This window comes from Thalassophryne amazonica, chromosome 5 (genome assembly GCF_902500255.1).
Source record: "Thalassophryne amazonica chromosome 5, fThaAma1.1, whole genome shotgun sequence".
Taxonomy (NCBI): domain Eukaryota; kingdom Metazoa; phylum Chordata; class Actinopteri; order Batrachoidiformes; family Batrachoididae; genus Thalassophryne; species Thalassophryne amazonica.
Genome location: NC_047107.1, coordinates 84,522,412 through 84,546,862, shown reverse-complemented (window position 1 = coordinate 84,546,862; position 24,451 = coordinate 84,522,412). Strand labels below are relative to the sequence as shown.

Here is a 24,451-nt window from a genome sequence, read left to right as displayed (position 1 = left end):
TGAGGTCAGTCTGTGGTACCTGCAGGTATAAAATAACACAACGCCTTTACAGAGGAGAAAATTATGTTTTATTTTCACATAATAATCCCCCTATAAAAAGTACATAAAGCAAAAAAAAAATGCTGGTAAGTGTTCCTCTCTAGTTAAATATTTCACAAAATAAATAAATCATTACAGTACAGTCCAAACACAGTGGTTAAGTATGAGATGTATGCATTAAATGTGTTGTATTCTATATTATTTAATAGTACCGTGATAAACTGAGTAATCATGTCAGAGCTTTCATTTCATTTTTTTATGTGGATTAACTTTGGTGGAATGACTCTCAGCAGAGAGTGGATTATAAATAATAGTTTGGAACAGTTTTGGATTATTGGACAGTATATTCTGGGTTGTTCTCACAAATACACACATACAGACCCACACACACACACACACACACACACACACATACTGGTTGCATTCTGGTTTGGCACAGACAAAAGGATAAATATTGCATCCAGTGCCACAGAAAACATAGATTATCATCTTCTCCTCCGAGCAAAGTACATCTCAAAGTCAAGAGCAGGGACCACTTGTGTGTGGAACAGTGTTAGTGCCTTATTTTCGAATAAGTAGAAGTCAGTGAGTGTCTTTATTTTACATCTTTTTTTGGAGTAAATATCAGTGTCCAGTGCTGCATTCTCCAGTTCAGACCATAATTGGAAGAAAGTGGGTGGCCGTGTTCTTCCGGCGGGTTTTCTTCCCTCTCAGCGGTTTCCCGTGGACGTTTAGCCCCACAAACATCTGTCGCTTCTTGTTCCGCCACTTGGCTGATGCATACGTGTTGTAACCATTCTCCTCAATCCGCTCCTTCAGCATGCAGTCGACACCAAACTCTCTCTAGAAAACAGCAGGCGTCACGTTTGAATGTTTTATCCCTGACGTGATGTGATGAAAGCAAAACTGATCTGATGTGTTTCTACATATTGACATTTTTTTATTCCATGTTGATTTAATTTGCATACTTTGTGTGTGCACACTACAGTGTGCCTAAGAGCATCCAGCGGTTAGAGAGAGGTAAATATAAGGTCTCTTTTGATAAGGACGGAAGAATCTCACGAACATCGCTGTTCAGATTAACCTTTGACCTGGACACTAACCGTTCCGTACAGCTCTCCTTTCTTGTTGATAGCCAGATAGTAGTTACTGTTCAGCCCTTTGACGGCCACCACTCCCACGTCCACCGACGTGATTTCCAGAATACCTAAGATTCAGGGAACAAAGAAAGAAAGAAGATGTTGTATGAAGACAAAGTGTTGAATGAGATTAAAAGCAGTGAAAGAATTTTCCAATATGTGTTTGGGTACCACTGGAATGACGTGTCAAACAAACAGTTACTTTGGGAGACTAAGATCAGGACTATTGCTTACATTTTGAGAGAACGTCAGATACAACATTTTGGCCATGTGGTGTGTTTGTCTGGGTATAATCTAGCATGCAGGTTCTTCCGTCGTGAGGACACCAGCGGCTGGTGATGGCCACAGGGATACAGGGATACACCTTTCACCTACCATAATTTCTGGAGTATAATTCACACATTTTTTTTTTCTGTATTTTGAACTTACTTTTAAACACAAGGTTTGGCTGGGAGTGAGTTTAACAATGGACAATATGCTACACTGAATAGCACATATGCTGCTCAGTGTAGCACATGTGCACACCACAGTGTGTACTGTTACTTAACATAAGGACTTATAAATTCTAAAAATAAGCAGTATAGACAAACAACTGCCTGATAGACAACATATTGGATGTGTATTTGTTGCAGCAGGGACATCATGAAACACCAGATGGCAGTTAATGAGTTTTAAATTCCAAAAATAAACAAGTGGGTCAAATTGTGGATGTTATTTGATGCAGATGAACACAGGTTGCTGACACACAACACTGGAAATGCTACAATAAAAATGTAAGTCCATTTGATATTTTTAATCAACTCTAAGTTGGGATTTTTGTGCATTTTTATAGTGTACTTTTATTATTGGAACTTTTGTTGAGTGCATTGAGTCCTGGAAAGGTTCTTTATAAATTATTATTGTTATTATTATTATTATTATTATTATTATTGATGATGATGATGATGATAATAACAGACACATGATTTATTTATTTTTGGCATAACTCACAGGACTACACTAGTGAACAAAAAACAAAACAAAACCTGTGACTGATACTATGGAAAATACAATAGACAGTTACTTTTGAGAGGTGGTGTCTGCATGCCTGGATGGTTGCTATCCAGGACCCAAAGTGGCTCTGCAGTGTGGTGGATAGATGCGGTGGCGTGAGGTACCGTCAGTGGTGGGCACAGGTAACCAAAGAGTTAGCTTTGATAACAGCTAAACAGCTAACTGAAAAGTTATCTTTTTATAAAGCTAAACCACCCCAAAAAAATTATTGGAAGCTACAGCTAACCAATAACTGCCAGGATTATCTCTGGTACACTTGCAACTACTAACAAGTGCTGACTTTCTGTGCCCTGTCCACTGCTGGAAGCTTCTGTTTACTACATATCACCATTACTGCTTTGCAGCAGTTAAGAGGAGCAGCTAAGCTCAACTCTACCTACACACACAAAAAAATATGTCATTATTCTTTAACGGTATACAGCAGTGTCACTGTGAGGCAGAGGTCTTGGAAAATAAAGCAGTTTTGACTAATAGCTTTAATTTATAAAACAAATGAATCCAGATAGAATAACTCCATTAATGTCAATTCTGTCATTTGTACAAAGTTAAAATATAACACATATCTGTTAATTTTAAATAATGCACTAATTCTGAAGTTCTGTAACAAACAGACAGATGCCAAAGGGATTATGTGTTGTGTGGGCCGCCAGAAGAGGAGGTACTGCTGGCCCACCACCAGAGGGCACCCTGCCTGAAGTGCAGTCTTCAGGCACGAGAGGGCGCTGCCGCCACGGACACAGCCGGGGGTGACAGCTGTCACTCATTATCTCTTGACAGCTGTCACCCATCTACTCTACAGCGTCTCACTCCATAAAGACCAGACGTCATCTCCACCTCGTTGCCGAGATATCGTACTTCTATGGAGGTAACTTTCTCTGCCTGTATTGATTCCAAGAGCTATTGTTTTGCAGCTGTCAACCAGAGGACCGGCGTGGGTCGCGACTGTTTCGTCCTACGTCCGTCAGATAAGTGGTCACACAGACGCTGCACAAGTGTGTGTTAGAGGTGGAGGTGGCATTCCCACCGTTGTTGTTACGGGGTGTACACACACCCACACTTGACTGTCTTTGTTCTTCGCCAGCAGTACCAGATCCGACAGTCGGGGACGGTGATCACCTGGGAATTCGGGACTTGGCGGCTCCAGTATTCACCAGGTTCGGTGGCGGCGGAAATCGTGTGGTTCCGGCTCTTCTCAGGACAGACGTCTTCTATCCTCGAGCCTGCCCACACGTCACCTTTGTGGATTGACTGTTATCAGATTCTGAGATTGTCTGTGTATTTGTTGTGCACCTTCACAACATTAAATTGTTACTTTTTAGCTCATCTATTGACCGTTCATTTGCGCCCCCTGTTGTGGGTCCGTGTCACTACACTTTCACAACATTATGTGTAAAATGAGCCTCCGCTAACACTGATTGGTTGACTCATTCATTGTATGTAAAAACCAACACGTTAATGTGAGGTGTGTGTTGGTGTTGACATATAAATGTGCTTTTGTAAAATTGCCATTTTTTTATTTGTAAAAAAAAAAGCCATTTGCAAAAGCCAAAAGTCAAGTTGTGATGAGACAACCATCTGATATAACCGGGGTCAAAATGCATAGAACACTGCCATCTACTGGCGTCCAGACGCTCAGACCCTAACCCATAATCCTTTGCACGTCAGAGAGTTGCACAGAGAGAATCCACGACGACAATTGTAAATGAACATTATACAACCAAAATGTACATTTTTATTTCTTTTCATCAGCTGCAGTAAGAGGCTGCAACTCTCTGACACGCAAAGGATTATGAGATATCTCAATACTTAGGGCGAATACTGCTATGAACACTACTGGCCAGGAGATGGTAGTAGAGACCATGAAAACTTGCTAAAACAAATATTTCAAATAAATATTCCGTCTGTGTCTGCTACATTTAAGATGCGTGGAATTTAATGAATGCAAACCGAATTTCAGACATCTTATATGTATTACTCTGGAACAAAGAGGACACACAGTGTTTGACATAAGGAAGACTTTAAAGAGCAAACAGGAAGCAATTGCAGCTTACAATGATTCCAGTTGAAAATAATGGAGAAGCAACCTGAGCTTCTTATGGCATTTTTACATAAAACAAACACAATATCGTCTATAAACCCAGAGAATATATTCTCGAGAGTTTTAAGCACAATATACAAAGGGTTTAATGCTGTTGTCCGTGTGGAGCCTGATCAGAGAATCTCAAATACATTTCTCCTGTTGTGAATGTAATGAGATTATCCATAATGCACTTTGTGGAGACAGCATGTCCACACTAAAACCTTCAAAATTACAGCAGTACTTTAAAACTAAAACATATATCTGATATTTTCACTTTATACTACTTTAGAAGTGACGTTAATTTAAATAACTTGTCCGAAATTAGTTTGGTTAAAATTTTAGCCATAAGTTAAAACTGTATGTCTCTGGATGACTTGAGTGATATTGCCGGTGAATCAGTAAAGTAGTCAAGTGAAATGAGCTTTTTTTTTTTTTCTTTTTTGTGATTAGTTCTCCTTTGTCTCCTCTGTAGAGGATAGAATTGTACATCTGCCACAAAACATTTAACGGGTAGGTACACAAATCTTTGATGTCCCACTTCATAAATGTTTCTATTAAGCTTTGCTCACCACGCCTGCAAAAATATCTTAGCAGGTCTAAAAATTATTGGAGCAAAATTTATCAGAAGATAATTAATCCACTAATGGTTTTCAAAATTATCTGAAAAGCTAATCTGATAGTGAAAACATTAGCTTTGATAATTAGCAGTTAGCGGATTAGCGAAACTGTGCCCACCACTCGGTACCGTTGCATGTTCCCACACCTGACCTGACCTTTGTTTAAAGCAGGGTTGGAAGAAATCACTGTTCAGAATCAGTGGTTTACCTAACATATTGGTATTTTTAAAGTTTTATTGAATGTGTCCCTTGTTATATAAAATCTGTAATACAGTTTTCCGACAGCAGGCATTTCAAAGCAGTGGCTCCATCAAAGGTTTTAAAACTAGTTCAAAGTACTGGACATCATACGAGCAACACTGTCAAGGAAGAATGAAAGGCTTTTTTTTTTTAAGTAATAATGAATAGCCATGTATATTTTGGATTTTATCTGGGAACAATATACCATTCTGTTATTATTAATTATAGTTTTTGTTGTATGATGCGTTTTAGGGACATTTTAATAGAAAACAGATGTTTGGTGGCAAGTATGAATGAAATAATTTAGACACAAATGTATTTAATGTGACCTAAAACATTCCTCTCATGGAATATTTTTGAAAGTGAGGTAATATGATGAAGAAATGGCTATTTTGGACACCATCTGGAATATCAGGCTTGAGTCCAGTTTTTATTTTTGGGAAGATCTTGACTGTGCCTTGGAGTCATAAGGACCCTAAAAAAGTTGTTTTGGGTTTGTTCAGGCAGAGGGGCAAAGGAGTGGTCCTAGCTGCCCCCCAACACATGTGTCAGTGTTAAGTGAACACTGTGGGGTGTGCATATGGCCTCAGTCATTACTGTATTAAAGCAACGCTATTGTAGTACGAGGTCAACTCTATTAAAACCCGTTAAATCAAGTTGATCAGCATTCATAGATTTAGTTTACACTATGATACAGTTAATTTAACACAGTTCTGAATAGGACCATATGCACTCACTGCAGTGTTAATTTACCATTATTTTTAATAGGACCACGTGCACTCGCTGCAGTGTTATTTTAACATTATATTTAATAGGACCATATGCACTCACTGCAGTGTTAATTTAACATTATTTTTATTTGCGCCATATACACTTGCTGAATTGTTAATTTAACATTATTTTTAGTAGGATCATATGCACTTGCTGCAGTGTTAATTTAACATTATTTTTAATCGGACCAAATGCTCTTCCTGAAGTGTTAATTTAACATTATTTTTAATAGGACCACGTGCACTCATTGCAGTGTTATTTTAACATTATATTTAATAGGACCATATGCACTCACTGCAGTGTTAATTTAACATTATTTTTAATCGGACCAAATGCTCTCGCTGCAGTGTTAATTTAACATTATTTTTAATTGCACCATATGCACTCGCTGCAGTGTTACTTTAACATTATTTTTATTTGCGCCATTATACACTTGCTGAATTGTTAATTTAACATTATTTTTATTTGCACCATAAGCACTCGCTGCAGTGTTAATTTAACATTATTTTTAATAGGACCATGTGCACTCGCTGCAGTGTTAATTTAACATTATTTTTAATAGGACCATGTGCACTCGCTGCAGTGTTAATTTAACATTATTTTTAATAGGACCATGTGCACTCGCTGCAGTGTTAATTTAACATTATTTTTAATAGGACCATGTGCACTCGCTGCAGTGTTAATTTAACATTATTTTTAATAGGACCATGTGCACTCGCTGCAGTGTTAACTTAACATTATTTTTAATAGGACCATGTGCACTCGCTGCAGTGTTAATTTAACATTATTTTTAATAGGACCATGTGCACTCGCTGCAGTGTTAATTTAACATTATTTTCAATTGCACCATATGCACTTGCTGCAGTGTTAATTTAACATTATTTTTAATTGCACCATATGCACTCGCTGCAGTGTTAATTTAACATTATTTGTAATAGGACCACGTGCACTCGTTGCAGTGTTATTTTAACATTATATTTAATAGGACCATATGCACTCACTGCAGTGTTAATTTAACATTATTTTTAATCGGACCAAATGCTCTCGCTGCAGTGTTAATTTAACATTATTTTTAATTGCACCATAAGCACTCGCTGCAGTGTTAATTTAACATTATTTTTATTTGCACCATAAGCACTTGCTGAATTGTTAATTTAACATTATTTTTATTTGCACCATATGCACTTGCTCCAGTGTTAATTTAACATTATTTTTAATAGGACCATGTGCACTCGCTGCAGTGTTAATTTAACATTATTTTTAATCGGACCAAATGCTCTTGCTGTAGTGTTAATTTAACATTATTTTTAATCGGACCAAATGCTCTTGCTGAAGTGTTAATTTAACATTATTTTTAATAGGACCACGTGCACTCATTGCAGTGTTATTTTAACATTATATTTAATAGGACCATATGCACTCACTGCAGTGTTAATTTAACATTATTTTTAATAGGACCACGTGCACTCGCTGCAGTGTTAATTTAACATTATTTTTAATAGGACCACGTGCACTCGCTGCAGCGTTAATTTAACATTATTTTTAATAGGACCACGTGCACTCGCTGCAGCGTTAATTTAACATTATGTTTAATAGGACCACGTGCACTTCCTGCAGTGTTAATTTAACATTATTTTTAATAGGACCATGTGCACTCGCTGCAGTGTTAATTTAACATTATTTTTAATAGGACCATGTGCACTCGCTGCAGTGTTAATTTAACATTATTTTTAATAGGACCATGTGCACTCGCTGCAGTGTTAATTTAACATTTTTTTTATTGCACCATATGCACTCGCTGCAGTGTTAATTTAACATTATTTTTATTGCACCATATGCACTCGCTGCAGTGTTAATTTAACATTATTTTTATTTGCGCCATATGCACTTGCTGAATTGTTAATTTAACATTATTTTTATTTGCACCATAAGCACTTGCTGCAGTGTTAATTTAACATTATTTTTAATAGGACCATGTGCATTCGCTGCAGTGTTAACATTATTTTTAATAGGACCATGTGCACTCGCTGCAGTGTTAATTTAACATTATTTTTAATAGGACCATATGCACTCGCTGCAGCGTTAATTTAACATTATTTTTAATAGGACCATATGCACTCGCTGCAGCGTTAATTTAACATTATTTTTAATAGGACCATGTGCACTCGCTGCAGCGTTAATTTAACATTATTTTTAATAGGACCATGTGCACTCGCTGCAGTGTTAATTTAACATTATTTTTAGTAGGACCATATGCACTTGCTGCAGCGTTAATTTAACATTATTTTTAATAGGACCATGTGCACTCGCTGCAGTGTTAATTTAACATTATTTTTAATAGGACCATATGCACTCGCTGCAGTGTTAATTTAACATTATTTTTAATAGGACCATGTGCACCCGCTGCAGTGTTAATTTAACATTATTTTTAATAGGACCATGCACTCAATGCAGTGTTAATTTAACATTATTTTTAATAGGACCATGCACTCAATGCAGTGTTAATTTAACATTATTTTAATAGGACCATATGCACTCACTGCAGTGTTAATTTAACATTATTTTTAATAGAACCATATGTACTCGCTGCAGTGTTAATTCATCATTATTTTTAATAGAACCTTGCACTCACTGCAGTGTTAAATTAACATTATTTTTAACAGGACAATGTGCACTCGCTTTAGTGTTAATTTAACATTATTTTTAATAGGACCATGTGCATTCGCTGCAGTGTTAATTTAACATTATTTTTAATAGGACCATGTGCATTCGCTGCAGTGTTAACATTATTTTTAATAGGACCATGTGCACTCGCTGCAGTGTTAACATTATTTTTAATAGGACCATATGCACTCGCTGCAGCGTTAATTTAACATTATTTTGAATAGGACCATATGCACTTGCTGCAGCGTTAATTTAACATTATTTTTAATAGGACCATGTGCACTCGCTGCAGTGTTAATTTAACATTATTTTTAATAGGACCATATGCACTCGCTGCAGTGTTAATTTAACATTATTTTTAATAGGACCATATGCACTCGCTGCAGTGTTAATTTAACATTATTTTTAATAGGACCATATGCACTCGCTGCAGTGTTAATTTAACATTATTTTTAATAGGACCACGTGCACTCGCTGCAGCGTTAATTTAACATTATTTTTTAATAGGACCATATGCACTCGCTGCAGTGTTAATTTAACATTATTTTTAATAGGACCATATGCACTCGCTGCAGTGTTAATTTAACATTATTTTTAATAGGACCATGTGCACCCGCTGCAGTGTTAATTTAACATTATTTTTAATAGGACCATGTGCACTCGCTGCAGCGTTAATTTAACATTATTTTTAATAGGACCATGTGCACTCGCTGCAGTGTTAATTTAACATTTTTTTTATTGCACCATATGCACTCGCTGCAGTGTTAATTTAACATTATTTTTATTTGCGCCATATGCACTCGCTGCAGTGTTAATTTAACATTATTTTTATTTGCGCCATATGCACTTGCTGAATTGTTAATTTAACATTATTTTTATTTGCACCATAAGCACTTGCTGCAGTGTTAATTTAACATTATTTTTAATAGGACCATGTGCATTCGCTGCAGTGTTAATTTAACATTATTTTTAATAGGACCATATGCACTCGCTGCAGCGTTAATTTAACATTATTTTTAATAGGACCATATGCACTTGCTGCAGCGTTAATTTAACATTATTTTTAATAGGACCATGTGCACTCGCTGCAGTGTTAATTTAACATTATTTTTAATAGGACCATATGCACTCGCTGCAGTGTTAATTTAACATTATTTTTAATAGGACCATGTCCATTCGCTGCAGTGTTAAATTAACATTATTTTTAATAGGACCATATGCACTCGCTGCAGTGTTAATTTAACATTATTTTTAATAGGACCATATGCACTCACTGCAGTGTTAATTTAACATTATTTTTAATAGGACCATATGCACTTGCTGCAGTGTTAATTTAACATTATTTTTAATAGGACCATGCACTCAATGCAGTGTTAATTTAACATTATTTTTAATAGGACCATATGTACTCGCTGCAGTGTTAATTCATCATTATTTTTAATAGAACCTTGCACTCACTGCAGTGTTAAATTAACATTATTTTTAACAGGACAATGTGCACTCGCTTTAGTGTTAATTTAACATTATTTTTAATAGGACCATGTGCATTCGCTGCAGTGTTAATTTAACATTATTTTTAATAGGACCATGTGCACTCGCTGCAGCGTTAATTTAACATTATTTTTAATAGGACCATGTGCACTCGCTGCAGTGTTAATTTAACATTTTTTTTATTGCACCATATGCACTCGCTGCAGTGTTAATTTAACATTATTTTTATTTGCGCCATATGCACTCGCTGCAGTGTTAATTTAACATTATTTTTATTTGCGCCATATGCACTTGCTGAATTGTTAATTTAACATTATTTTTATTTGCACCATAAGCACTTGCTGCAGTGTTAATTTAACATTATTTTTAATAGGACCATGTGCATTCGCTGCAGTGTTAATTTAACATTATTTTTAATAGGACCATATGCACTCGCTGCAGCGTTAATTTAACATTATTTTTAATAGGACCATATGCACTTGCTGCAGCGTTAATTTAACATTATTTTTAATAGGACCATGTGCACTCGCTGCAGTGTTAATTTAACATTATTTTTAATAGGACCATATGCACTCGCTGCAGTGTTAATTTAACATTATTTTTAATAGGACCATGTCCATTCGCTGCAGTGTTAAATTAACATTATTTTTAATAGGACCATATGCACTCGCTGCAGTGTTAATTTAACATTATTTTTAATAGGACCATATGCACTCACTGCAGTGTTAATTTAACATTATTTTTAATAGGACCATGTGCACTCGCTGCAGTGTTAATTTAACATTATTTTTAATCGGACCAAATGCTCTTGCTGTAGTGTTAATTTAACATTATTTTTAATCGGACCAAATGCTCTTGCTGAAGTGTTAATTTAACATTATTTTTAATCGGACCAAATGCTCTTGCTGAAGTGTTAATTTAACATTATTTTTAATAGGACCACGTGCACTCATTGCAGTGTTATTTTAACATTATTTTTAATAGGACCATATGCACTCGCTGCAGCGTTAATTTAACATTATTTTTAATAGGACCATATGCACTCGCTGCAGCGTTAATTTAACATTATTTTTAATAGGACCATATGCACTCGCTGCAGCGTTAATTTAACATTATTTTTAATAGGACCATATGCACTCGCTGCAGCGTTAATTTAACATTATTTTTAATAGGACCATGTGCACTCGCTGCAGTGTTAATTTAACATTATTTTTAATAGGACCATATGCACTCGCTGCAGTGTTAATTTAACATTATTTTTAATAGGACCACGTGCAGTCGCTGCAGCGTTAATTTAACATTATTTTTTAATAGGACCATATGCACTCGCTGCAGTGTTAATTTAACATTATTTTTAATAGGACCATATGCACTCGCTGCAGTGTTAATTTAACATTATTTTTAATAGGACCATGTGCACCCGCTGCAGTGTTAATTTAACATTATTTTTAATAGGACCATATGCACTTGCTGCAGTGTTAATTTAACATTATTTTTAATAGGACCATGCACTCAATGCAGTGTTAATTTAACATTATTTTAATAGGACCATATGCACTCACTGCAGTGTTAATTTAACATTATTTTTAATAGAACCATATGTACTCGCTGCAGTGTTAATTCATCATTATTTTTAATAGAACCTTGCACTCACTGCAGTGTTAAATTAACATTATTTTTAACAGGACAATGTGCACTCGCTTTAGTGTTAATTTAACATTATTTTTAATAGGACCATGTGCATTCGCTGCAGTGTTAATTTAACATTATTTTTAATAGGACCATGTGCATTCGCTGCAGTGTTAACATTATTTTTAATAGGACCATATGCACTCTCTGCAGCGTTAATTTAACATTATTTTTAATAGGACCATATGCACTCGCTGCAGCGTTAATTTAACATTATTTTTAATAGGACCATGTGCACTCGCTATAGTGTTAATTTAACATTATTTTTAATAGGACCATATGCACTTGCTGCAGCGTTAATTTAACATTATTTTTAATAGGACCATGTGCATTCGCTGCAGTGTTAATTTAACATTATTTTTAATAGGACCATATGCACTTGCTGCAGCGTTAATTTAACATTATTTTTAATAGGACCATGTGCATTCGCTGCAGTGTTAACATTATTTTTAATAGGACCATATGCACTTGCTGCAGCGTTAATTTAACATTATTTTTAATAGGACCATGTGCATTCGCTGCAGTGTTAACATTATTTTTAATAGGACCATATGCACTTGCTGCAGCGTTAATTTAACATTATTTTTATTAGGACCATATGCACTCGCTGCAGTGTTAATTTAACATTATTTTTAATAGGACCATGTGCATTCGCTGCAGTGTTAATTTAACATTATTTTTAATAGGACCATGTGCATTCGCTGCAGTGTTAACATTATTTTTAATAGGACCATATGCACTCGCTGCAGCATTAATTTAACATTATTTTGAATAGGACCATATGCACTTGCTGCAGCGTTAATTTAACATTATTTTTAATAGGACCATGTGCACTCGCTGCAGTGTTAATTTAACATTATTTTTAATAGGACCATATGCACTCTCTGCAGCGTTAATTTAACATTATTTTTAATAGGACCATATGCACTCGCTGCAGCGTTAATTTAACATTATTTTTAATAGGACCATGTGCACTCGCTATAGTGTTAATTTAACATTATTTTTAATAGGACCATATGCACTTGCTGCAGCGTTAATTTAACATTATTTTTAATAGGACCATGTGCATTCGCTGCAGTGTTAATTTAACATTATTTTTAATAGGACCATATGCACTTGCTGCAGCGTTAATTTAACATTATTTTTAATAGGACCATGTGCATTCGCTGCAGTGTTAACATTATTTTTAATAGGACCATATGCACTTGCTGCAGCGTTAATTTAACATTATTTTTAATAGGACCATGTGCATTCGCTGCAGTGTTAACATTATTTTTAATAGGACCATATGCACTTGCTGCAGCGTTAATTTAACATTATTTTTAATAGGACCATATGCACTCGCTGCAGTGTTAATTTAACATTATTTTTAATAGGACCATGTGCATTCGCTGCAGTGTTAATTTAACATTATTTTTAATAGGACCATATGCACTCGCTGCAGTGTTAATTTAACATTATTTTTAATAGGACCATGTGCATTCGCTGCAGTGTTAATTTAACATTATTTTTAATAGGACCATATGCACTCGCTGCAGCGTTAATTTAACATTATTTTTAATAGGACCATGTGCATTCGCTGCAGTGTTAAATTAACATTATTTTTAATAGGACCATATGCACTTGCTGCAGTGTTAATTTAACATTATTTTAATAGGACCATATGCACTCACTGCAGTGTTAATTTAACATTATTTTTAATAGAACCATATGTACTCGCTGCAGTGTTAATTCATCATTATTTTTAATAGAACCTTGCACTCACTGCAGTGTTAAATTAACATTATTTTTAACAGGACAATGTGCACTCGCTTTAGTGTTAATTTAACATTATTTTTAATAGGACCATGTGCATTCGCTGCAGTGTTAATTTAACATTATTTTTAATAGGACCATGTGCATTCGCTGCAGTGTTAACATTATTTTTAATAGGACCATGTGCACTCGCTGCAGTGTTAACATTATTTTTAATAGGACCATATGCACTCGCTGCAGCATTAATTTAACATTATTTTGAATAGGACCATATGCACTTGCTGCAGCGTTAATTTAACATTATTTTTAATAGGACCATGTGCACTCGCTGCAGTGTTAATTTAACATTATTTTTAATAGGACCATATGCACTCTCTGCAGCGTTAATTTAACATTATTTTTAATAGGACCATATGCACTCGCTGCAGCGTTAATTTAACATTATTTTTAATAGGACCATGTGCACTCGCTATAGTGTTAATTTAACATTATTTTTAATAGGACCATATGCACTTGCTGCAGCGTTAATTTAACATTATTTTTAATAGGACCATGTGCATTCGCTGCAGTGTTAATTTAACATTATTTTTAATAGGACCATATGCACTTGCTGCAGCGTTAATTTAACATTATTTTTAATAGGACCATGTGCATTCGCTGCAGTGTTAACATTATTTTTAATAGGACCATATGCACTTGCTGCAGCGTTAATTTAACATTATTTTTAATAGGACCATATGCACTCGCTGCAGTGTTAATTTAACATTATTTTTAATAGGACCATGTGCATTCGCTGCAGTGTTAATTTAACATTATTTTTAATAGGACCATGTGCATTCGCTGCAGTGTTAATTTAACATTATTTTTAATAGGACCATATGCACTCGCTGCAGTGTTAATTTAACATTATTTTTAATAGGACCATGTGCATTCGCTGCAGTGTTAATTTAACATTATTTTTAATAGGACCATGTGCATTCGCTGCAGTGTTAATTTAACATTATTTTTAATAGGACCATATGCACTCGCTGCAGTGTTAATTTAACATTATTTTTAATAGGACCATGTGCATTCGCTGCAGTGTTAATTTAACATTATTTTTAATAGGACCATGTGCATTCGCTGCAGTGTTAATTTAACATTATTTTTAATAGGACCATATGCACTCGCTGCAGTGTTAATTTAACATTATTTTTAATAGGACCATATGCACTCGCTGCAGCGTTAATTTAACATTATTTTTAATAGGACCATGTGCATTCGCTGCAGTGTTAAATTAACATTATTTTTAATAGGACCATATGCACTTGCTGCAGTGTTAATTTAACATTATTTTAAATAGGGCCATATGCACTTGCTGCAGTGTTAATTTAACATTATTTTTAGTAGGATCATATGCACTTGCTGCAGTGTTAATTTAACATTGTGCACTTGCTGCAGTGTTAACACTGCCAAATTGATTGTGCACCTGCTCAGACCACAATGCTTCCAAATTAATAGGTGAATACTGTCCTCATGTGTCCTTTGAACACAGACGCTCCTTGTATCATGGTGTGCTGGTGCACGTGTACAAGCCCCCCTGGTTCCCACGCCATGTTTGACTTCATGCTTCACTCCCGGACTTTCTTGTTTCACTTCCTGTGTGTGTGTCTCTGTTATTTTGCCCTAATAAACACACATCTGCACAGACACACACTGCACTGTGGCGGTGTGTCTCGAGCTCCAGAGAGACAACAGTGTCCTTTGATCTGATTGCCATCTTCTGCTCGGTCTGATGAGTGTTTGTGCGGTGGTCGGATCTACTCTCAGTCCCACTGTCCAGTGGCTGGGGGGTCTCTAAGGCTGCTAGCTGTCTACATTAGTGGACAGTGGAGGGTGCAGGTGTGTCCCCAATGAACAATCCCTCTTTAAAAAAACCCAGCAGGCTCTCTCCACCTCTGTGAGGTCGTCACTGTATCAGTTTCCAGTTCAAACAGTGGCACCTCGGGCAGTGCGGTCTGAAGAGGCAAGGTGGTGGTGGGGACTGTGACACAACGGCCATTGAAGATCTGAGAGGAGCTGGTTTCTGTGTAGGATCAAGTGTCGGGTATGGAGTGAGAATGTAAGACAATCTATGGCAGTCTCTGGCTGCTCTGTAAACATGGGAGGGATGAAAGGAAGCAGAACAGAGGAGGACAGAGGAGCCATGACAGTGAGACTTGGGGTGGAGTGAGGATTAGAAAGGCTGTAATGATCACTGATCAAAGTCAGCCACCGGAGGCAGGGGCGAGACACACACAGGGTTAATGCTGCAGCAGGTGAATGTGCACTTGCACACAAAATACACACTCGATCTCCAAAATCTCCATTTACTCTTCTCTGCTTGGCCCACAACAATGAGCTCAGAAAACAGTATGTAGGAAAATCAGCTCTTCTTTAATGCTGCTACGATAACCATCATTTGCACTGACAACTACTATTTTTATAGTAAATAATTTAGTCTGGAAAATCACAGAAAATAGTAAACAAGTGATCAATCACAATCTCTTAGTATTAAAGAAATGTCTTTAAATTGCTTTCGTTGTCAAATAAATAGTTCAAAGCTGAACAGTGCTCGATTTACAGTTGTGGAGGCCCAGGGGCAAAGTGAGGTGTGGAGGCCCCTACAGTACGCGCGACTTAACATAACACATTAGTAACAGAACTCGAAAATGAAATTTTGTTTAAAAACATTTTATTATATACAAACACACATATCACTTACAAAACCTAAATCAAAACTCTTCTAGCTTTACGTTTATAAAAATCAGCCACAATGTGTTCAAAGTCTATCTCCCTCATGACATCAAATTCTCTTTGGCCTCTTTGGCCAGCTTTCTCTTTGTAGCCCCACTTTGAAAAGTCCTGACACCCTTGTGTCTGTCTTGCTGCTGGCTTCCACTCATGCTGAAAAAAGGAAATGGGAATTATTGATTTTTGGACAAAATTGTTTACCAGTTGGCGTAGTAATAGAACATTGGGGAATACCGACTTCCGGTTGAGATTATACTCGATGAATAAGACCAGAAGCTATTACTGTTTTGAAGCTATTATGGTGAAACTGTTACATTTGGTGTAACTTGTAAGATGTAATATTGCGAATTGGTAATGTCATCGACACAGTCGACGACACCGATTCGACGGTTTGTCATAGTAATAATTTTTTTGTGGAGGCCCCCTATTTGTGGAGGCCCGTGGGCAACTGCCCATCATGCCCCTATGGTTAATCGGGCCCTGATGCTGAAAGATATTCAGTCAAAACAACTTTATCCAAAGTTACATCGGTTTAATTCCAGTGTGTGTGGGTGGGTGGGGGAGGGGGTGGGATGTCTAGTTTTACACAATTTGAAAAAAATAAACATTTTATAACAGTTTAAACCAGTGTGTTCTTGGTGGAGGGTAGTTGAAAAACATTTCTGTGATTTTACCAGATTGAAATCAGTATAGGACATTTTATTGCTGTCTTAGAGCTGTTTAAAAGCAGTTAAATGTAAGCTCATGTCTGCTGTGAAGCAGTTTAAAGGGGTCATAAACACTTCATCAAACTTATGTAGATCACCAATTGTCCTTAACATACACATTATTGGTGATAATAAATAATAATAAATCAATTTCAACTTATAATTCATAAAATTGTGTAAAAGGGACCCACCAAAATAAAAAGGCAATCCAGTGATAAAAGAAAGAAGTCCTACACATGCTCTGATGCGTGATGCTACTTGTGCTCATCTCAGATTCCATAGCACGAAGTGGAAGAGAATCTATGACTTTCCCTGGACAAGACACAAGTCTTTCACAGGTTACGACCCCGATCAAGGCTGGTACCCATTTACAGCTGGGTGGACTACAACAATGCCAACGAAGTGCCTTGTCCAAGGACATAGACAGGTAGTGGTCAAACAAAGCTGGAATTGAAACTAGGTTTGCATATTGATAGCCTATCTTCCATCCCACTGAGCTCGTTGTTCAGGAGAACAAACTGAGTGTAAGTGTTGTTAGCTTTGATGCATAAGATAAATCCAAACACAACTTTGTTTTGCTTACAGTATATGCCATAGGCTGTTATCTACTGGACATGTCTTGAATTATTGCAGGGAATAATTTTGATCTTCATCACATGCATGACAGAAATTAAAAGTTTGTACATAATCATAAATAGCCCATCGATAGATAGATAGATAGATAGATAGATAGATAGATAGATAGATAGATAGATAGATAGATAGATAGATAGATAGATAGATAGATAGATAGATAGATAGATAGATAGATAGATAGATAGATAGATAGATAGAGGAATTGTTCCTGTTAAGGCCTAAATTTGACTTGCAGAGCAGAATTGTGGGACTTTGACGACACTTAACTTGAAACTCCAACATCTAACTAAAAACAGATACCTACAGAGTTTGTGCATCGTGACCTCTTTTAAAACTTGCTTAAACAGGCACCAAAGCAGTTTGTCTCAAATAAAGCAGAAAATTTTTGATTTTTTAAAAATGCAAAATTTTAAAAATATTTTAAAATGGCAAAAAACAGTAGAATGATGATGAATGAATAGTTTTCTGATGAGCCTACTGTTGATGTGGTAACTGCTTCAACTCTACTGTTCTTACAGCTTCCTTCATATCACATTCAGGGTTAAATGGGACAGAAGCTAGACAATTCAATGCTATTTCAGCCTCTAATATAAACTTAGACATATTGGTCATTTGTGTTAAGTATTGGGATGTTACAGATGCCACACAGCATGGATTATTTTGCATCACAGAAAAAATTTAAAACAAATATTTTTCTCCTTTTTTGGGCCATATTTATATATTAAAAGCCCAGTGGCCTGTGTGTACGTGTATGCATGCACAGTAAAATCACCAGTGTAAAGTGTGTATGTCTTTGATCATGGAGAAACTGGGGAGAGCTGACGTTTGCTATTTGCTTATGTATTTTGGGTCAAGAATGAATGCTGCAAAATGGAAAGTTGATAGGACTAATATTTTTGGACAAATTATGGATATTGCATAAAAAACTGTGAACAATGGATGTTGATAATTGCATTCTGGACTGACGCTATTCCAGCAGGGGGTGGAAAATCCTCTATATATTAAAAGCCAAGTGGTCTCTGTGTATGTGTATGCATATGTGTGTACAGCTTAGATCACGGACAAACTGGGGAGAGCTGACATTTGCCGTTTGGTATGTTTATGTATTTTTGGGTCAAGGATGAATGCTGCAAAATAGAAAGTTGATAGGACAAATAATTTTGGAGAAATTACGGATATTACCTAACAACAGTGAACAATGGATGTTGATAATTACATTCTAGACTGATACGCCATTCCCGCAGGGGGCAGTAAAACATATATATATATATATTAAAAACGAAGTGGCCTCTGTGTATGTGCATGCCTGCACAGTAAAATCACCAGTGTAAAGTTAACACTGACAGTGTTAAATTAACACTGCCAATGTACATGTAGCCCTGCCCTGGTCAGAGTGGGACCATATGTACACTGTCAGTGTTAATTTCACACTGGTAATTTTACTGTGTGTGTGCGTGTGTGTAACTTTGATCACGGAGAAACTAGGGAGAACTGACACTTGCCGCTTGGTATGCTTAGGTATTTTGGTTCAAGGATGAACACCATGAAAATGGAAAGTTGATAGGACTAATATTTTTGGAGAAATTAGATATTACGTAACAACAGTGAACAAGGGTAAATGGTAAATGGACTGCATTTATATAGCGCTTTTCCATCTGCATCAGACGCTATCCCTCACATTCACTCCGATGTCAGGGTGCTACCATACAAGGCGCTCACTACACACCAGGAGCAATAGGGGATTAAAGACCTTGCCCAAGGGCCCTTAGTGATTTTCCAGTCAGGTGGGGATTTGAACCAAGGATCTTCTGACCTCAAGCCCAACACCTTATGGGTCATTGATAATTACATTCTGGACTCACAGGCCATTCCAAATCATTATAGAAACTTTGCATAATCTATTACCACCCTTAAAAATGTCAGCTACCTATTTTACAAACACTACCCAATCTAGAGCCCATGGATCCCCATGGGCAACATGCTAGTAATGAATTTAGAAGCAGAAATTTTTTAAAATGTTACACATGACAATTTCATTGCTGTTGGTGCACAGTCTGTTTTTACACATTTTGCAAGTTTGTTTTGTTTGGTAGATGAGGAAGATCTAACCCCACCCACCCTGCTCTACATTCTGAAACCATAGTAATGAAGCATATTAAGCATGCACTGCCTTACCAGTTTCACAATACAGTTATATATTAGGGGTGAAATGACACGGAGAGAATTGCCGTTGAGAGGAAATTGCCAGTGTGCAAAACATCAAAGAATCAAAAGGGACAACCCTGTGTCATATGGAGGTACTTTTACAGACCACAGATGTGAAATATTGCCTAACATCAGCCAGCCAGGTTAATTTGTTGAGGTGGGGAAGCAGCAGTTTTTTGGTGCAGGCTGGTAGCTTCTTTCTTAATGTGTGGCTTATCTGATATGCTCAGTTTGGATTTACAACAGTTAATGTTGCATTGTTTGTGGAACAGAACCACACAACAGCAAGAATTAAAGGTGTTTTTTTCCACAGTGGGATGCCAAAAAACTCCATGCTCTGCAGATTGAATTCTTATTATTTCTCCCTCTGGATACTCCTGCCCCCCCCCCCCCCCCCCCCCCAAAAAAAAGTGCAGTGGTTGCACAAAATGGTGTTTGAAGAGATAAGTTATTGTCTAAATTACGGTTTGTGCCCCTCATCCTGAAAAATGGAATGGACAGAGGCATAAATCAGGATATGTACTAATAACACTTGATAAGGACCCCACTGAGTGTATTTACATAGAGGGGATATCCAACCTCTTCCCCACCTCCACTAAAAGCTATACATCTTTCTCCTCAAACCTCCATAAGAGCACCATCTGTTGTTTCCCACACAAAAAACCTACTGCTTTGATTAAAGGAGTTGAATGCGCACACACGCACACGCACGCACACATGCATACATGCACATGCAAATGATACATACTGCTCGAGCCTTGTGCACAAGCGTGTTGTTGCACACATGCAGCACAGAGGTGTACACACACGTGCACGCAAATCTTCCTCTTGCACCATCACAGCCGCATATAATTAACTGTTTTTGTTAATCACGCACACCTCTAGATGAATCTGTAAAGTCTATATTGGTGTTGTAGTAGTATTCTTGGTGATACACTAAGGCTATGCTGATACCCAGTTAACTGACATTAACATAATCTCTCCCTGCCGGTCTATAACCTCAGCACAACCTCCCAGGGGGTTGGAAAGCCATGTGGGATAGTTTTGCACTGGCATCCCCATAAATCTGCGGGAGGGTGAATGCTGGGTCTTTAACAGACAGTGAGCCAGCCACAGGCAGCACCCAAAACCAGCGTTCCCACACCTCACAAACACATCACTTTTTATGCCTACAAAAACAACACTTCATGTGTCTTCGTTGTAAAACTTCAGGAAAAGGCAGGTCATCTCCAAGATATTTTATCACTTTGAGCCTCTATCGGGGGTCTACAAAGGATGTCAACCCTTGGATCATGTCTGGCCCCAGGGACCAGAGACTGAAGCTGCTGTTGTGTAGTATCCTTTACACTGTGAACCTGATATCAGGGCACATAATCCATGCATAGTGTCCCCAGATTCCCTCAGGGCACAGCTTCTCTTTTTTTATGGCACCATCATTGATACTGAAGATGTGCAGCTTTGATGTGGCCAAAATAATGTTCAGCCATGTCATTCATGAACCTGCAGAGACCCAAACACCCACCCTGGTCACCTCACATCCAGTAACTCAAACCCATTTACACCCCTTTGAAAAGTCTCCGGAAATGTGCAGAAGCAGTGGGTTGGTTTAAAAACAAAGAAATAAACAAACAAACAAAAATCAAGGCAGATGAGTTTAGTGGGTGCATATCTACAATTATTATGAGGTGAATCTGAATCAGGTAACTTTAAAGAATTAGTATTGTAATTTTGTATCTTTACAGCAAAGCATGACTGATATTTCATGTCAAACATCCTCAAAGTCCCATAATTCTAGGACTATACATATGGAAACTACCCTGTTATGAAGAAATTTAAGACCTAAAATGGCTTGTTTTCAGTTTGTGTAACATATGTAATGAAAGTCCATATTTTGACTCCTTTTGGTTTTGTGAGGCATGCTCGGCCTTTGTACTATATAACCACATGTTTTATGGGACATGCCATCAGAGACATGCCCCCCCCCCAATAAGAGAGTGGGTGTGGTCAGCAGCTCCTTTTCGTGAAGAAACTTCTTTTTTAAAGAAAAAAGTGAAACAAGCTTTTTTTATTATTATTATTATTTATTTTATTTTTTTTTACGCAACTCCCAAATAATGTTCTGATTACAAATGATGATCTCTTTTCAAGACACACGTTGACCCGTACTGGCTGTCAAAACAAACATCTCGGCCTGCATTTTGTCTGCCCTTGCCATTTCCCATAAGTCCCCTTGATTGAATGTGGGATGTAGCTCTCTTAAGTGAAACATTAACAGCTTCCATATACACTCACTGTGGGCATGCACGACACAGAAGAGGGGGAGCATGAGAGCAGAGATGAACATGTGTCGTTGTTGGCTGCTCTGTGATCACACACCCACCGGAGCGTGTGAGTGCCCGCTGGCTGATGGACGCGCACACACATGTAGCTCAGTGGGAATGCTAATGAGAATGCCATTTTACTGACTGATATGGCGAAACATAGAACATGTAATCACTTTAAAGATGTGTTTCTTCAAGTGAGTTTGTCAAACTGTTTTAAACAAACGTCTGATCTGTGACCGAGGGTATGTAATTAGTCCAATGCCGGCTAGCAGGCGGGCAATCTGAGTGGGAGAGAGACAGAAACAGAGCAGAAAGGGGGCTGGTGGGTAAAAAGACTAAAAGCATCAATGAGACTGATGTCCGTGTCCATGTCCTAGTCCCCCACCCCTCAGTCCGCTTCTTCAATGCGTGTTATCAGGGCTGTTTACCCTAGGCTGTGAAGACTGCCTGATAATGGCCGGGTTATCTGCCTCTGGTCCTTTTAAAGCCAACCTAGAGCTACCATCATTGTGCTGAGTGTTTGGACAGTAGAGATACCGCTGGGATGTCTGGTTTAAAACAAAAAGATGCCTCTAATCCAGAATGCTCCATCTAAATTGACAACCGATGAGGAGGCTGATTTTTTCTTTTTCTTTTTTTTCCCCGCCAGTATGCTCTGATGCAGTCACACTGAGTCATAGTGTGTATTTTGGGGTGAGATTTCTGCATACACACTGTTTTTATGAATTGGGTCATTTTTACAGTGTCAAAACTACTTTATTCCTCTAAAATCAACACTTTTCTAATTAATGATTTGTATCAATCTCTGGCCTGAAGTAACCAGCAGGTGCTTTTGGTTTTACATCAAAATCCAAAGAAAGTTCATAGAAGTCTGTAGGAGTTAGGTATGTCATAAATAGGTGACATATTTAAACATAAATGGCCACTGGCCACCAGTGGGAACCTCAGCTCCTCGGCTTCTGGGTCTTTCTTTGTTTTTGTTTTGTTTTGTTTTGTTTTTGCTACGCTTACTTACTGAAAGGGTCGTCTTTGTTCTTGGTTCCATTAACCTTTCCATTCCCATCGATCCTCAGGAAAAACTTCTGGAATGAGAATAACTTCCTCCTTCGTATGTCCCCTTGGAGATGACAGTAGCTGCGCACATGCCTACCCTGTGGCCCCCCAGTCCGACCTCCAGTGACCCTGGTCCTAAAGACATCCTCAGTCTCAGAGATGTTCAGTGGGACCTTGAGAGTCCGTGGTATGGCAAGCCTTAATCTGTCTCTGCGGAGCTGATGGTAAGCTGACCCAGGTATGGAGAAGATGAAAATTACCAGGACTATCAGGAGAGGCAAAGATGGGGAGGTGAGCAGTGCTGGTGACCTTAATCTGGAGCTGGTCCCAGAACAGGAAGATGTCCCTGAGCTAGTCCTGGAGCAGGATGAGGCAGCGGTAGCCTTACTCCCTCCAACAGCCCATCTGGTCATGGTAGTGTGCTGTGTGGAGGACTAGAGGCAGCCTCAGAGCCTGGGACATGCTGCTGGGGGCGAGGATGGTCTGTGAGGGCAGGGAGGAGAACCTCCACAGTCAAGGATAGGCAAGATGCTCCCACTAAAGAACGAAGAAGAAAACCTATAAAATCCTTTGACTTGTTTTTGATAATTCCAGCCACATGTAATTAATGTTCAACAAGTGAGCTTCCTTTCAAGAGTAAAACATTTTAGTCTGGAAAGTCAGTATGGAAAAAAAATTGTTAAAAATTACAGCAATTACTCAGAACAAACCTTATTTCCCCCTTTTGTTTCCACTTTATAATGCTTCCTAAATTTTAAGCTTCTGTCCTGGTTGCTTGAGTTTGGTCCTTGTATTTCCAGAAAACTGTTCATAAACAAAAATCCAAATGTATAACGCTCATCAATATCCAGGTAAAAGGTTCTTCATGTTAAAAAGTTTTTTTTTTTTAGTTCTGCAACTGAAATCAAATGAGTAGAATATTTGATAGCTGCTGCACCCCACAACAGGTCCAAACTAGACTTAAAGCAGACGTTTGGTGAATCCATGCGCAGGTCAGATAATCCGTCTTCTGTTGCTCTGTAACTCTCACTCTGTCCTCAACTCCTTTTGCTCTCTCTCTACCCCCCCAAATAACTCCACCTTCATAAAGCATTGAAGTAACTGCTGGGTGAGGGGGTGTGGAGTGACCTCTTCCTCCCTTTGGGTTGAGTCAGAGTCGTTCCCGTTGGTTTTTCCTGATGAGGATTTCTGGTGTGATCTCCTCACCTGAAGGCCG

General features: G+C 37.6%; 1 protein-coding gene across 2 annotated transcripts; it reads right to left on the bottom strand.

Annotated features, from left to right (window-relative positions):
- Positions 1-313: 313 nt before the first annotated feature.
- On the bottom strand, positions 314-24,451 carry fgf10b (fibroblast growth factor 10b). Of its 2 annotated transcripts, XM_034170750.1 has the most exons (4): positions 23,946-24,451; positions 23,198-23,772; positions 1,143-1,246; positions 314-882 (listed from the first exon to the last, which is right to left on the bottom strand). In XM_034170750.1, exons 2-4 carry the CDS (start codon positions 23,646-23,648, stop codon positions 691-693), a joined length of 747 nt encoding a protein of 248 aa, XP_034026641.1. In that variant the 5' UTR covers positions 23,649-23,772; positions 23,946-24,451; the 3' UTR covers positions 314-690. The 2 variants fall into 2 exon arrangements, with proteins under 2 accessions (XP_034026641.1, XP_034026642.1); XM_034170751.1 differs by lacking the exon at positions 23,946-24,451 and having other exon boundaries at positions 23,198-23,895.